The following is a 16,835-nucleotide window of genomic DNA, read 5'->3' on the forward strand; positions in this document are numbered from 1 at the left end:
AAAGAACAAAGTGATCTACCCCTTCTTGCAAATTGATAGCAACTTGCTTGTTGGCTGCAGAAATATATTGGGTGCTTTATCATGGTAATTTTATTTGGGCCCAATATCAAAGAGTCAAGGACAAATTAGAGATCATTACAGTCATCCTCAACTTAGAACCACAATTGAGCCCAAAATTTCTGTTGCTAAATGAGACATTTGTTAAGTGAATTTTGCTTCATTTTATGACATTTCTTGCCAGAGTTGTTAAGTGATTCACTGCAACATCATGAACATGAACCAGTTGCCAAGCATCCAAATTTTGATCATGTGACCATGGGGATACTGCAACAGTTGTAAGTGTGAAAAACAGTCATACCCCCCCTCTTTTAAAGTGCTGTTGTAACTCTGAACAATCATTAAATGAAGTCATTAAGTTGAGGACTACCTGTATGGAGTTATGCTCCAAAGCAAAGACATAGTTATTCAGTCAGAATAGGCAGAGTTAATGCATCTCACTCAGACACTGCTTATTTACAGTAGAACTGCAGAGAACATGCTATCCTTATGCCAGAATGCTCACCAACACCCTTTACAATGTGTAAGCAATGGTTATTACTGTTCCAGTTCTGCTCTGAACAATTGAATCATTAGCAAACAAACCTCAGTTAAAGATATTTTCTTAAGAAAAGGCTTGGGAGTTAATACATACTAGAGATGGTGACTGTTTATCCTTCAGATAACTTTCAATGGCGTTATTACTTGGAGCAAAAATCGAGTATACATGAGCCGCTTCTATTTCATTTGCCAGGTTGTAGTGCTGTTATGCAAAAACAAATGCAAAATTATGAAGAACATTTGTTTGATTATACGTGGCAATTTTAATAAGAACATGAGTATTTACAATAATATAATTCCTGAAAATGGAATAGTCCGGCATCTGTTCTAAGCGAGGAAGCAGTTTTGGCAAAGTGCCACTCACTCCTCTGAGAGGTGCCAGAACCTGCAAACACAAAAAACACAAGGTCAGATTCAGGCAATTCATTTTGCTGCAGTAAGATTCAGCCTATCTAATACTATAGGAAAATAAATAATGATTGGTATATATCTGTAATTCAAGAGACACCCCCCCAAAATTACTATGAATTTATCTGCTAAAAATTGTCCCTTGATTTTCAGACAAAGAATGATAAAGATTCACTTCATACCAAAGCAAAACAGCTTTGTACAAATGCCAAATTCCTAACAAAATGGGCAACAATAGAGATGACTCTTGGTCAAAGATTTTAACACTGTATTTTACATGATTTACTAAAAGGAAATTTTGCTAGTGGAAGGGGGAATCACAGTCAGGAAGTATTATTTTTGGAGTAAAAATGTTACCAAACATTATAGTGAATAAACTTTCAAAATCTACAGAATGTTCTCCCAGGTGGATGGACAAAATAACTTGGGGGTATTTAAGAAAAAAATATTGAAAATACCTTATCTATTATATGAATAATCCCATTTGTGGCTGCAATATCACCAGATATTATGTTAGCTCCACCAATTAAAACACTCTGGAAAAGAGAGACAAAAGTAGCTTATTTAAAATGCATAACATTTGTTGGATTTCTATTAAAAATGGCTAAATAAGAAATTATGTTCTTCCAAGGGTACTGTAGCCAAAACTTTTGTTAGCAAATTTTGCCTAACATTTGCAGTTCCCTGTGTCCGAAAGGTGTTTTTTCCAAAAGGTAACTGATATTTTTTTTCTTGAAGAAGCTTCTTGGATGAGAAGCAAAGTGTTTTCAAAAGAAAAAAAAACCCCAGGAAAGTCCAATTGCCTTTTGGAAAAAGCATCTTTGGGACAACCATGACATGGATGATTGAGAATTTCCATAAACATTTAGCCATATAATCCAAATGTTCTTTTCTATTTGCAACTTTCCATTTCGAATTATGTCCCTTTGGGCAGATAAATGGGGTACATTGGTAAAAATTCTGCAAATTTTGCTGCCATTTAATGGTTGTGATTTTTACATCCAGGATCTGGCAACCCAGATTCTGTAATATATTAACATTAACCCTAGATCTATGGAATGAAACCACTCTTCATCCTTTCTCACCTGAGATTACAAGATTGGGCCCATTGGTAACATGTACCTTGAGTTGCTCAATGTAACACTCATCTGTGGCTTTTAACCGAAGGAAAAGGTTCAAAAAATAATTATTTTATTTTATTATATTTTATTATATTATATTTTATATACTATTCCAAACAATTATTTTCAAACCAGTTTCAGCTCTGTCATACCATGGTCCCAATGTTTCAGGGTACAAAAGATTTCTCATTTTGGATTTTTGGAGAAACATGTTTAAATTCAAGATAACACGAGTTCGGCATATCTTTTCTAAGTGCATATGAGAGGAACAGCCTAAAGTGATGGGTTGTAGCATAATGGCCAACATACCCCATTTCTTTTTGACAATGTTAGGAAGTTGTCCTGCAAAGTTATTGCAAATCCTTTAGACTGTGACAGGGTTTGGAGATCCTCAACTTTGTATGTTCCATTTAATATGTGGTGCCTAATGGGAGAAAGCATATTTAAATGAGGTAAATTATTGATTTGCTTATAGAGAGTTGCATCTTTCTGAATCCAAAACTATTAGTGTAGTGCCAACTCACAGCTTACAGCAGCACTAATCAAACCATAATCATCTCCAGCATATAGTATCTGAAAATGGTAAAGTCTTTTCTGTAAATGGGCCCCACTGCTATGTAGTTACTTGCCATACGTAAATAATTTCACAATCATATGGAAGGTAAGTGGTTGAATCCAGTATTATATTTTCAAATAAATATTCACATCTTTTCTATGCAATGCCAGTTCTTTTTTTATTTCATCTTTGTGACCATACTTCGTTGTTTTCATTTTGTTTCATTTAGTTTTGGTTTTTTCAGTTGTTTTGTTATTTATATCCTGCCATAAGTTTCTTTCATTATCACTATTGAATTCTTATGTCACACTGAATTTATATCTTGATTTTCTTTCTCTAAGACCTCAAGGCAACATGTATGGGGAAGTCTTTTCTCTTGAATCCCCACAAAAACAATCCTGTGAGGGAGCTTTGGGTGACATCCAGAAGGATCTTGATGGACTTGAACACTGGGCCCTATCTAATAAAATGCAATTCAGTGGTGACATTTAGGCAAGAAAAACCAAATATATGTGATGAAGGCGCGTGATTTTTATAATAATGTTTTAAAAGCAACCCCACTATCACTTCTGGAAGCTGCAAAGGGATCTGGAGAAGGAGAATACCAAGAGGCTGAAGATGGACAGACAGAGGAGAATGGTGCTGGAGGAGATCAAGCCACAACTTCTTTGGATGATTCTAGAGAGCAGAGGGAGACGCGTGCTGCTTTAAAACGATCAAAGAAAAATAAAAGAAAAATGTACTTACAGCCAAGCAGTGGGAGGAGTACAGCCTAAAAAAGATAGTCCTATTTGCAGTGCTCCAAGAGCTTTGGGATGATATGCATGGCAACTAAATTTTTAATTTGGAACGTTAATGGACTAAATTCACCACAGAAGAGGAAGAAAGTTTTTTAATATTAATGATCAACAACAAGCTGACTTTTTTAGTTTATTTCATACAAAGTTTACCCTGTTGGATTATAAATTTTTTATTTTTATGAGGGATTGGAATGGTGTTTTGGATGTACAGATGGACAAGGTTGGAGCTTTTAAGCGCGTCCCAAGTCATGTTAGACTGCCTAAATCTTTTTTTGAAATGAAGGATGACTTGGAATTGTGAGATATTTGGCGTGAAAGACATTTGTATGAAAAGGATTATACTTTTTTTTCTGACAGACATTAATCTTTTTTCAGGATCGATTTTATTTTGTTGACTAATGACTTTTTTTCAAGGATGAATGTAAACAGCGGATGAAATTAATATGAATAAGGGCACCTCTATGGACATGGTTTGGGATGCTAGCAAGGCCTATATGAGAGGGGTGTTGATATATATGAATAATAAACTTAGATGTGCTGTGGAAGTTAGGAGGAAAGAATTGGAGAATGAAATAAAGGAAAAAGAAAAGGCTTTGATTTTGAATCCAGAGGATGTGAAGTCTAAGGAGCCTATTAAACTGTTAAGAGGAATGGATTGAGTATATCTAGAATAAATATGGGACAAATGGATTGAGTATATCCAGAACAAATTTGGGACTAAAAAGTTTCATGTAGCATTTGAATAAGTCTTCCCTTTTTTTCTCTTTTTTTTTCTCTTTTTCTTATATATTTTATATTAATAGTGTTTGTAGTTATCCTATATGAGCTAGAGAGTGACAGATTTTAGAGTTTACGGTTGTTAGCATATGGTTGTTTATGATTCTTTTTTTTTGTTTTTTATACCTTGTACTTAGCTCTGGGAAGTCGGGGGGGGAGGGGGGAGGGGTAAGGAGGGAGGGATAGGGGAGGGGTAGGGGGGATTGTTAAAGATAAAATGTATGATAAAACTTTTCAATAAAAAAAGAAAAGAAAAACCAAATATATAGGTATATAATAGATAGCATCTGGTAACTGTGAGAGGGATCTAGGAATCCTAGTAGATAACCACTTAAGTATAAGTCAGCAGTGTGCTGCAGCTTCCAAAAAACCCAATGCAGTCCTTGGATATATCAACAGAGGCATAGTATCAAGATCTGAAGTGTTAGTAATGCTTTATACTGCTTTGGTAAGACCACACTTATAATACTGCATACAATTTTGGTCACTACGGTATAAAAAAAAGATGCTGAGACTCTAAAAAAAGTGGAACAAAGATGATTAGAGGACTGAGGGCTAAAACATAAGATGAACAGTTGCAGGAACTGGGAATGTCTAGTCTAACAAAGAGAAGGGCTACAGATGACATGATAGTAGTCTTCCAATATTTGAGGGGCTGTCACATAATTTGACAAAAAACAAATTAAGTGGCACAAGACATTCATAGAAACTTAATTCCTCCCAAAACCAGAATGTTCTGAATCTGAAGTAAACAGTAGGTATCTCCTAGATGACCCAAGGGAGCAAAATATTATTATTTTTGCTAATGTTATGAAATTAAGTTCTGGGTTCAAATACAGTGAAAAAAGAAACGTTTTCTTTGACTTGAGCTTCAGGATTTTTAATCATGCTATGGACCTGTAGATTTCATAATAAGAGTTCCAAATGGCTTTTTCTGACTTTTTAGTTCAGTCTCTTGCTGAAGGATAGTTTGGTGGTTTTGCATTCCAATATTTCACATTCCAATATTAACCATGTATGGCCTGTTTAGCATTTTAAAGTGGTAAAGTTCAACAGATGATACCATCTCTTGTTACAAGTCTTTAGATGCTGCTGTTCTGAAGTCAGGTGATGCCTGACTCAATTAAATTAAATTATTTCTAGTCAGGATACAAAGAAAGCTTTAAGTATTTTAGAACTATTTTCTTAAGTATGTCAAAACTTTCATCTTTATCTCCTCTTTTGCTAATGTACAACTAGAGTAATGATTTGGGAGACAAATGTGTTATACCAATTAAGATCTCTGTACAGTATAAAGCAGACATGTCAAACACAAGGCTCGGGGGCCGGATCCGGCCCGTGAAGTGGTTTCATGTGGCCCGCGAAGCCATCCTGGAAACAGTGAGGGAACGGCCCCCACTGCCTTGGCCCTGGCCCAGAGACCCTCCTTCTGCCAGAGACCCTCAGATCTGTCCCATTCCTGCCCAGGCCCCCATAGCCACCCTTGATGCGAACGATGTAGAGCTGGCCATGCCCACCCAGTAGGCCATACGCACTCTAGCCACGCCCACCCAGTAGGCCACGCCCACCCTGGCCATACCCACCCGGCCCCTTGAGGGCAACTGCAATGCTGATGTGGCCCTCAATGAAATTGTGTTTGACACCCCTGGTATAAAGGAATTTCAAACTCTCTATATGAAATAAACAGAATAATTATGAACAAAATACTTTAATCATACTTGGTTAGGAGCAGAATGTTGTTTTGGGATGTCCAAAAAGCAGCTGTATATTGATCCATGTTTTGAATTGCTTGGTGAGAAGGTGCAAGGATAGTTATATTGCTCATATCTGTCAGCATAGTTCTTATTTCAGCTGTCTGGAGGCACAGAATAAAATGCATTCTTATTAATATGTCAGTAACTGAAATTTTTCCTACAGTCCATGGGGATTCAATTTTTATTTTTATTATTATTATCCAATAGTAAAATAACAATGAAAGGACTTCAGAACTACAACAGCAGTTTAATCTTGATCATTCTGAAAAGCAACAAGATTTTTTTAGGAGCAAAGTATCAATGTCAAGCAGTTGAAGTTTTTTCCCCCCAGTAAGATAATCTTTATTGTCATTTTTTTTACTGTGGGCACAATGGTGGACATCAAAAATGAAATTTAGTTGCCCGCTCTCAAAGTGAGACACATACATGACACACACCTAAAACATATTACCGTATATGCAATGTATGTATAGACCCACATCCCTACATATACATAACAATAAAATATTAAATACTGTCCAACTTGAATATATAATGGAAGTACATTTAATTATTATATTTAATTTTATTAAACTTCATTGTTTAATACATCTCAACAAGTGATTATATCATTTTTCTAAGAAAGATAATGTATAGTAAAAACCAGTAATGAAATTGCCACTAAGGTTGCAACTCCCGTAGGAAATAGAGTCATTGAACTCAAGGGGATTTTCTTCTTAACGTACATAACTAGAGGTTTGCACCATTAGTCCCTTTCTTAATAGTTTTGAAGAGATACTCACATTAAACCATTCATTAAAGCCAGCTGTGCCTGACAGAGAAGTCAATTCCTGAATAGGGAAAAAAATAAATTACTATTAGCAGTTACTATTATCATGATACAGCGATGTACTTGGTATGCATAAAGGGTCATAACAATGGCTTCCTGATGCCTTGGGTGAACCTTCCTTGGTACATAAAGTGGAGTTCAATTCAGGAAACATCTGGATGACTAAAAACCCACGTTTGTCTCTGCCCGACTAGATAAACAAATGTAAACAAAGTTAGAAAATAATTATAAGATCAATAAGAGAGCTTTTACTCACATCCATAATGTTGCCATAGCATATACTGCCATCTCCCTCATATCCGTTTGAGCACACACATTTCCAGACTCCAGAAGTTGTGAGCTGACAAACTGCCTATGTGGAATAAATAATCCTGTTAAACATTTGTGTCTGTGAATTCTTGGTATGACATAGTTTGCAACATACAAGACAGCTCATGAGCTGCTACTAAGGCATCAGCTGTTGGCTATGCTTCGGTCAAAAGTCTCAAGTGTACATATTTACATGCTTGTGACTAAATCATACTGCAATTAACTACAAGGCTTTGATCCTCAAGCATTTGCAAGACAAATATTTTTCATTCAAACAGATGAATTAATTGTTTTTATTGCAAGAATTACTTGGCGAATATCAAAGTCCTTTTATTAGATTTTTCGGTATGGTAGACTTAGTGAATCCAGTGAAAGCTATTATCTCAATTTGCTTAATAGCTTCTACAAGACAGAAGGACTTTATTTGCCAATCTGGCATTCATTTTATGTGAATGCAACCACTTCTCTGGTACAAGATTTTCAGAGGACAGACAAATCCATTAGAGAGGTATCTAGGGTGACTTTGATGCCACAACTAGAGATGATTGTACACAGTTAAGAAATGTGAAACTGGTAGAAAGTTGGAGAGATACTTGGATCAATCATATTCCTGGATCACGTTAGAAAACCAAATTGTTTTCTGAGTTCAAGAGAAACTGCTTGGCTTGCCAAGACACACTTTCAACTTTGAGATCACCTCTCCTGAGCTCTCAGACCATTGCACTAAGCTCATCTGCAAGCTGAACCATTGCTGATTGCCAATAAGACACTGAGATAAGAATATGTGATGACGATAGGAGGAACAGAAGCTACTCAAAGAATTCCAGTCAAGAGACTCTCCAGTGGGACTCTGCAGGTGATAGCCTTTTGGGAGGAAGATTAATTTGGTATCTTCAGTGATTGTTTGAGCAAAAGACTCATAATATCAACTGGTTAGAAATCAGAACTCTACCATGACTTTACTAGCATTCATTTTTTTAAATATCAGCAATAAAGCAAATAATTGGGCTGTAAAGATTAGACATGTTTAACATCCCATTTGGGGATCCCAAAAGACTACTTGTTCTCCAGTCACAAGCTAAAGTTTATTTCAATATTGTTGAAAAATAAAGTTACAGAGAATATGAGATCTTTTATAAACGAATCCAAATGAATAGCTCACCAATGGATGGCATTTCCAGTCTTGTTCCAAACAGTAGTTTATTGGTTCACATTCATATCCATTGCCCCGGAATCCTTCTTTACATTCACAATCATTCTGTGTTATATAGAAAATAAGGAATAAATTAGTGTACTTGAAATAGATTTGCTCACTCCTATAAATCACTGACTCACTAAAGGTTTTGGGGAAACAAAGTTTAGGATGAAGTATGGCAACTGTCAATTCCAATGGACAATGCTGGAAGTTGAAAATCAGAAAATCCTGCTGGCTCAACATTACATTTATTGTATCAGTTCTAAAACAAAGAATTAAGTTATATAAACAGCTTGAACATCCCATACAAGAAGCAACAGCCAAGGATTGCAGATGCACAGATTCAACTATTGTATATATCAACACTGCAACGATCCTGGCTGAAGCTATTTTTTGTTTTCGGTTGCCAAAGGACTGGGAGGGGGGATGGGTGATTTTAATGTTAACCTAAACAATATTTTGTCCCTTTTGAACCAAGGTCATCACTGCTTAGGAATTTGGTGGGCTGAGCCTTCCCTTAGAAAGCCCGCCAAAGTATTCTGTTGGGGAACGTAGTTGATTACATAGTGCTAGGGTGGGAAGTCCAACTTTGTAACATTGTAACACTTTGGAGGGAACTCCAGACTTGGTTTCACTTTTGACTGTGCCAATACTTTGTAGTCAATAAACATGTTCTTTAAGGAAACCTCCAGCCTTGGAGTTCTGCTTTTACTGGTCTCATCTATTGGAACCATGACAGTATATTTTGTACAGCAGGTTATATTTATTTGGTATTCCACTCATGATGTGCCTTACTGTTAAGGCTGCATCAAAGTGAATATATTTCAGCATTTTTGAAAAGACAATAAAATATACAGTATCTAAAATCTGAAGAGGAGCCAGTTTCTTGGATCCTGTCAGTCAACCTCAGTACTATATTGTCCTTATTGTTTCTTGATGTGTTTCTAAATTTGATTGTCCACTGTATCCATCATGTCTGATTAATTAGTAATACCAGAGCAGAAACCTCTCTTTGCTCTGTACCATCCTCTCTTATTACATTTGTCTGACTTCTTTTTTCTGTATCCACATCAGGAAATAGTCATTTCATTTATATGAGTCTATGGGTTTGGCTTGATGGTGTTTATTTATATCTGCATGTATGTGCACACACACGTAGATAATATTCACCCCTTGTGCTTATAAAATGCTCTGCTAGGTTGATATAGGGCTGATAGTAAATATAACTATTGTCTTCAATCAATGCTTCAGCAATTCTAAAATGCCTATGATTCCTTTTATGTCCATCCTCCTTATCCATGGCCTCTATGCTACCAAAATGTACTATTATTGCAAAAACCATGAACCCAACATTATAGAACTGCCTTCTTCAAAGTTGTGCCCTCCAGATATACAGTATCAGGGTCACCATTGGCCAAACTGATTGAACATGCTTAATGTTGCAGTTCTAATATATTGGAAGGATGTCGCATGAAGAAGGGTGTTCTGTATTATTGAGATCCATAATTTGGCACTTTCTCTATTATTACTGCATAAAAATGATATGGCGCAAAAAGTTAAGCAAGAAGAAAACTTACTTGGCCTGGACCTACGTATAGGCAAGTAGCATTAGCATGACACCTTCCAAAATTTGATAGAAGGCAGTTGTTTATTTCAGTACAGTCTCTTCCATTTCCTGTCCATCCTGGCTGACATACACACTTGTGAGTTCCAGGACCAGTCTTGATGCAATCTGCCTACAAGTATATTTCTGTAAGTAAATGCTATTCTTTATGCATAATAAAGTGAGAGGAAATGAAAGTGTAATCTCTCATTATAAATTGTGTAATAGTATGCAACAATGACTTCTCTCAATGTAAGAAAGATGATCAGATTTCACTCATGATGCACTGGTTTCCTGTGCAGGTTAGCTATCCCTGTTCTAGAATTACTATTTATGTGCAGTTTTCATTTTTGAAAAAATGAAAAACAACAACACATTGGTCAATTTGAATAACTAACCTAAAAACAAGTAAGATATCTGTTCTTATTCACAAAATTAAACTGTCAAAAATCCATGGTTAGGCAATTAATAAATACATTGGTCAATTGAATAATTAAAGCAAATACTATGAAATTATGAAAAGCACACAAAAAAACCAAACCCAAAACAGGTGCACTGCACTTGGAAAATGACCTGAATAATTGTTTTTATTCTTTTAGTGAAATTATGCATGTACCGGAAAAAGAAGAGGAAAGTGCTTCCAGTGAAATGTTGAACAAGACAAAAAACAATGGATGGAAACTAATCAAGGAGAGAAGCAACCTGGAATTAAGGAGAAACTTCCTAACAGTGAGAACAATCAACCAGTGGAACAGCTTGCCATCAGAAGTTGTGGGTGCTCCATTACTGGAGGTTTTTAAGAAGAGACTGGACAGCCACTTGTCTGAAATGGTACAAGGTCTCCTGCTTGAGTGGGTGGTTGGACTAGAAGCCCTCCAAAGTCCCTATCAGTTCTATTCTGATTGATGTCTTGAACTTGCTTCCTTTGCCTATCACTCTTTTAAATAAAACAATGAAACCAATTTGAGATACATAAATATTTTATTTACCCTTGGTAATGACTATTTTAAACGTAAATTTGTCTTTATTTGGAAAATAATATCAATTTGGATGATGTAATTCAAAATTTAAATGGGATACAGTTTAAGAAATTTATACTTACATTAGCATTGCAGCTATGTGGATTTATCTCAGCACAAGGATCAACTTCACTGCAAATTATTCCATCTCCTTCAAAGCCAGGTTTACAAACACAACTAAAATCGTACATAAAACAATGTAGGATTAATAAGAGTGGAAAGGGTAAAACAGTAAAAGATACATTTCAGCACTGAACAGCAGCAATTCTCCAGAGCTTCAGAGAGAGATTTATCCTGTCTGTTACCCACAGGATATTTTAATAAAGGTGGCTGTATCATTCAAAAAGTCAATTCTCCTCTTCAGGTTTTTGCTGCTATAAAGGAGAAATAAATAGTTACTTGTATCTTTACTCCTGTGGGTGAAGAAAGGTGTTTGGAAAATTTTCTGACCAATAAGCATAGCTTATCATAGCTATCATTGGCAATATGTGCCTTGATGGGGGAGTCCAGTGATGGAGCATGAATTGTTTTTCTGTTCCAGGGACTGGTTCTGCGGAGAAAGATTTTTCTGTGGACCAGAGGGGTGTGTGTGTGTTTGTGTGCTGCCTGCATCCTGCAAATGGGACTTCACTTATTTGCGTGGCCCGGTTGCTGGCATGTTGCAGCCTGGTGCTGGTCCATGGACCAGGGTTTGGGGACCCCTGGTCTAAACAACCAAGTACTATAGGAGCACCTCATGCTTAGTAAGAAGATCAAGGCCATTTAGATTCTAGTCTTAGTGGATTTTGGTGGTGGTAGAGATTTTTTTGATTAAAAAAAATCTGAAACAATTCATTATGTGGATGTTGGACTTCTGTCTCTATCCTGAATGACACATCTGCTTTTATGCCCAAAATATAAGCTCTTAGATCTTTAATGATATCTACAACTGTAGACTCTCAGCTATCAGGACTGGGAACAGTATAGAAATGTGGAGAACCACTGGTGGACAGAGCAGGTAGAGCAAAACAAGTAGTCCTCAACTTACAATCACAAGTGAACCCAAAATTTTCATTGCTAAGCAAGGAAGGTATAAAGTGAGTTGCACCCCATTTTATGATTTTTTGTCACAGTTGTTAAGTGAACCACTGCGGTTGTTAAAAGATTCATGTAGTCACTAAGTGAATCAGACTCTCCCCCCACTGACTTTGCTTGTCAGAAGCCAGCTGGGAAGGTTACAAATAGTGATCACATGGCCAGGGACAGGGCAACTGTCATAAATACATGCCAGTTGCCAACTGCCTGAATTTTGATCATGTGACCAGGGGGATACTGCAATGTAAGCATGAAAAACAGTCATAAGTCACTTTTATCAGTGATGTTGTAATTTTGACTGGTCACTGAATGAAAGGTTATAAGTGAAGGATTACCTGTAGCCAGTTTAAGATAAGGATTAATATCCGTGTATTATTCTCCTAAGACAGTTTCTATTCATTTTGTTTATAACTAGTGGTGTAGCTGTAGTCAAAGGTGCTCCTGATTGAAATAAAGATTCACGGATCTAAAGCCCAGATGGATTCTCCTTATAACTGCTGCTTTTTAAAAAATAATATGTAATCTCCTCCCTCCCTTGGTTGCTCACTAATAAAACAAAGAGACTGCATAGTTTTGGTGAAATCAGAAGTAAATCAGTAGTAGTTTCATCATTAGGTTAGGGAGAGGGGAGAGGGGAAAAAATGGAACAAGATACATCAAAATGGGTGAGAAAAAGAGAAAGAAGAGAACCTCAGGAAGATAAGTTATAGGGCAGGAGGCTTGATATGTAGTTGAGCATTCAAGAATGTTAGGAGGCGTCATCTTGCCAAGGACCAGCCATGTTGCACTTCACTCCTGTCACCTGGATATGCTTTTGCAATTTGCTACTTGCATTTTATGCAGGTGGAGGAAATTATATTGAGAGTCCAGTATGCAGGAATAAAGTCTATGTCAAAAGAAGATGTATTGCTGGCTGATCTGTCTATGAAAATGGCAAGGAACATGTCTTTCGGAGTGCCAGTCAGGAAAGATGGAAATTTACTATAATACATGGTGAGTTGAAACAATGGATCAAAAGCCAGTTTGCGAGTATGAAAATGTCTGTATGCTCATCTGTGAATGGCATGAAATAAAAAAATAGTTAGGAAACTGTCAAACATGAAGAATCAGAACCACACATTAAGTTCCAGTTAAGATGATTTATTACACATGCCTATGCGCAAGAATTGAATCAACTAACGGTCAGCACTAAATTGGCATTAGATAAGAGTGGAATTCAAGAGAAGTTGGATTTAGTTGATTACTCTCTTGACTCTGCCCCCAAACGCTGACTGGTCTTCTCTTACAGAAACTGATTGTGAGGACCTTCCGGTCAGCTGTCACCTTAGGCTTGCTGTGCTTTGCTGTTATGTGGTGACAGACTATCATGGACTATGGGGGGGGGATGAGGAGGGAGATGCATGGGGAATCACAACTAGAGATTGTACCTGCTTGCTGCCCCAAGGCCACCCAGCTGGAGGAAGGAGAGGCATGCATACCAAGCTGCTCTTAGACCGACTGTTATGAAAATATGTTGCATGGACTTGATTGGTTACAGTGCGGTGGGCAGTGAGGGACAGTTGGTGGGGGGGGGAAAGTAGAACTTAGGGATTTTGGCATGCAATTCTCAGTTCCGGCTATCCAATGCTGCAATACCCTTGACCTCTAATAAAACTATACCTTTCTCAACAATGAACCAAGGATCATTTCTATTTAGAGGTTTAGGTTGTGTCAGTCTGACACTTCCCTTGAGGAGGAATGTTAGTCTATGAAGTGAAAAACAGTACCAGTAATAATCAGTCCTCTTTTGTTTGAAGTGTTGCATAATCAGATGGGATAGACAAGGGAAAAAAAACGATTATAAAATTACCAGTATATGCAAGAATGTTCATAAAGCAAATAAGTGAGAAGGTAAGTATTACCCCTAGGAAAAGTACCTGAGTGGCACAAAAAAACCTGAGATGTACATAATGTACGTACCTCATAGTACCATTGCTCAAGATGCACTCAGCATGCACATCACAGAACTGAAGGAAAAGCCCACATGGCATCACCTGTGCATCACAGAGCTCTCCAGCATAGCCATTTTTACACGAACCAGGAAGGCAGCTCCCATCACCATCTATCTGGTTGTCACACTTTCCGTGAACACACATGCATTCTGCAGAAGGGTTGAGGGGTGGGGAGGAATATCAGTAAATTAAATGCAAGAGGCCCATACGGGACCGACTCATGAGGGAGGCCACACCCTTGACCTAGTTTTCTTATCTGGACGGTGGTTAGATGATCTTGGTGGGGGCTCTCCAATTATTATGCCCCTGTCATGGACCGATCATCATCTCCTGCGGCTGGTCTTCCGTTTTGCCACCCCCTGCCGTGGGTGTTTGGAACCAATTAAATGGTACCGCCCCAGACGCTTAATGGATCCCCAGAGGTTCCAGGCAGCGCTGGGGTCCCCACCTGCCTCCCTTGCTCACAGCTCGGCAGATGCCTTAGTGGAAGCCTGGGAAAGGACGGCCACTGAGGCTCTTGACCGAGTTGTACCCCTGCGGCCCCTGACCCGGTGCAGATCCCGTCGAGCTCCATGGTTCTCTGCGGAGCTCCGGGAGATGAAGCGTCGGAGACGGGGCCTAGAGAGCGGTTGGAGGTCCAGCCGATCCGAATCCGACCGATTGCGACTAAGAGCCTACATTAGGTCTTATCTCGCTGCGATAAGGGAGGCGAGGTCTAACCACTTCGCCACCCTTATCGCGTCCGCAGATAATCGCCAGGCCGCCCTGTTTAGGGTGACTCGCTCCCTCCTAAATCAGGAGGTGAGGGAGGATCCCTTGCAGGGTCGTGCCGAGGAGTTTAACCAACATCTGTCGGACAAAATCGCTCGGATTCGGACCGGTCTGGACTCTGACTGGGCAGAGTCTGACGATCAGGACACGGGCGGTCTTGTCGATATCACCTGGGAGGAGTTTGATTCTGTGACTCCGGAGGAAGTGGACAGGATCATGGGGAGGCTGAGCACCACCACATGTTTATTGGACCCCTGCCCTTCCTGGCTGGTCTATTCAGCCCGGGAGAGGACACGCAGCTGGTTCCAGGCAGTTATATCGGCTTCTCTGAGTGAGGGTAGCTTCCCCGCCGTCTTGAAAGAGGCGGTGGTGAGGCCTCTCCTCAAGAAGCCTGCCTTGGACCCAGCTGTATTGAACAACTTTCGTCCTGTCTCCAACCTTCGCTTTCTTGCGAAGGTTGTTGAGAGTGTGGTGGCGCATCAGCTCCCTCTGGTCCTGGATGAAGCGGATTATCTAGACCCGTACCAATCGGGTTTCAGGCCCGGGCACAGCACGGAGACGGCATTGGTCGCGCTGGTGAATGATCTCTGGAGGGCTCGGGACAGGGGATATTCCTCTGTTCTAGTCCTATTAGACCTCTCGGCGGCTTTCGATACCATCGACCATGGTATCTTGCTGCGGCGTCTCAGGGGATTGGGAGTGGGAGGCACAGTCTTACAGTGGTTCTCCTCCTATCTCCAGGGACGTTCGCAGTCGGTGTTGGCAGGAGGGCAGAGGTCGACCGCGAGGTCTCTCATTTGTGGAGTTCCTCAGGGGTCGGTCCTCTCGCCTCTCCTGTTCAACATCTACATGAAACCGCTGGGTGAGATCATTCGTGGCTTTGGAGTTGGGTATCATCAGTACGCTGATGATACCCAACTTTTCCTTTCGACCCCAAACCACCCCAGTGATGCCCTCAACGTGATGTCCCGTTGCCTGGAGGCGGTTCGGGTCTGGATGGGGAGGAACAGACTTCAGCTCAACCCCGACAAGACTGAGTGGCTTTGCATACCTTCATCCCGCGTTTATTCGGACATTCCACCTCTGGCTATGGGGGGTGAACTATTACCCCCCGTAGATAGGGCTCGCAACTTGGGAGTCCTCCTAGATTCACGGCTCACTTTGGAAGACCATATAGGAGCTGTGACTAGGGGGGCCTTCGCCCAGGTTCGCCTGGTGCGCCAGTTGCGGCCCTATCTTAGCCGGGATGATTTATGCACGGTCACTCATGCGCTCGTGTCCTCTCGTCTGGACTACTGCAACGCTCTCTACATGGGGCTGCCCTTGAGGACCACCCGGAAGCTCCAACTGGTACAGAATGCAGCCGCGAGAGTTGTGTTGGGAGTCTCCCGATACTCCCACGTTACACCTCTGCTCCGTGAGCTGCATTGGTTGCCAGTTGTCTTCCGGGTGAGATTCAAGGTACTGGTAACGGTGTTTAAAGCCCTCCATGGCATGGGGCTGGACTACCTTAGGGAACATCTGCTGCCGGCATCAAGCTCCCTGCGCCCTGTGCGTTCCCACAGAGAGGGCCTCCTCAGGGTGCCACCGATCAGAGAATGCCGATTGGTGGCCCCCAGGGGGAGATCCTTCTCTGTGGGCGCTCCGGAGCTGTGGAATCAGCTACCGGTAGAGCTCCGGATGGCGCCCGATCTTCGCTCCTTTCGTCGCGATCTCAAGACGTTTCTATTTGTACAAGCCGGCCTAGCCTGATGGGGATTGGTGGGGTTTTTTATTTTTGGTGTCTTAATTTTAACTTGGTGTTTTAGAATTCTATTCCAATTGTTTTAACTTGGGCAACCATTTAATCTTTTTTTAATGTTTGTATTTAGTATTTTATTCTGCCCTGTGAACCGCCCTGAGTCCTCAGGGAGAAGGGCGGTATACAAATATTATTAAATTAAATTAAATTAAAAATTAAAACTTTGGAGTCATACTTTTTAAAAAGTGTAATTAAATCTCTGGTTATATTCCTTAGACTAATTTGACATT

The 16,835-nt window shown here is 39.7% G+C and overlaps 1 protein-coding gene across 1 annotated transcript in view; it reads right to left on the reverse strand.

The window, feature by feature from the left end:
- The window catches only part of STAB2 (stabilin 2), a gene marked incomplete at its 5' end in the record, with an annotated part of 101,173 nt that overhangs the window by 43,564 nt on the left and 40,774 nt on the right, over window positions 1-16,835 (reverse strand). Inside the window, 11 exons of the mRNA XM_081330651.1 lie at window positions 692-799; window positions 884-982; window positions 1,464-1,541; window positions 2,436-2,550; window positions 5,978-6,114; window positions 6,739-6,843; window positions 7,099-7,194; window positions 8,314-8,409; window positions 9,924-10,082; window positions 11,052-11,145; window positions 14,002-14,182. Coding sequence (XP_081186777.1) covers window positions 692-799; window positions 884-982; window positions 1,464-1,541; window positions 2,436-2,550; window positions 5,978-6,114; window positions 6,739-6,843; window positions 7,099-7,194; window positions 8,314-8,409; window positions 9,924-10,082; window positions 11,052-11,145; window positions 14,002-14,182 — 1,268 coding nt within the window. The remainder of the gene's footprint in view (window positions 1-691; window positions 800-883; window positions 983-1,463; window positions 1,542-2,435; window positions 2,551-5,977; window positions 6,115-6,738; window positions 6,844-7,098; window positions 7,195-8,313; window positions 8,410-9,923; window positions 10,083-11,051; window positions 11,146-14,001; window positions 14,183-16,835) is intronic.

This window comes from Vipera berus (assembly GCF_964194415.1).
Source record: "Vipera berus genome assembly, chromosome: 6".
In the NCBI taxonomy this organism is placed as follows: Eukaryota; Metazoa; Chordata; class Lepidosauria; order Squamata; family Viperidae; genus Vipera; species Vipera berus.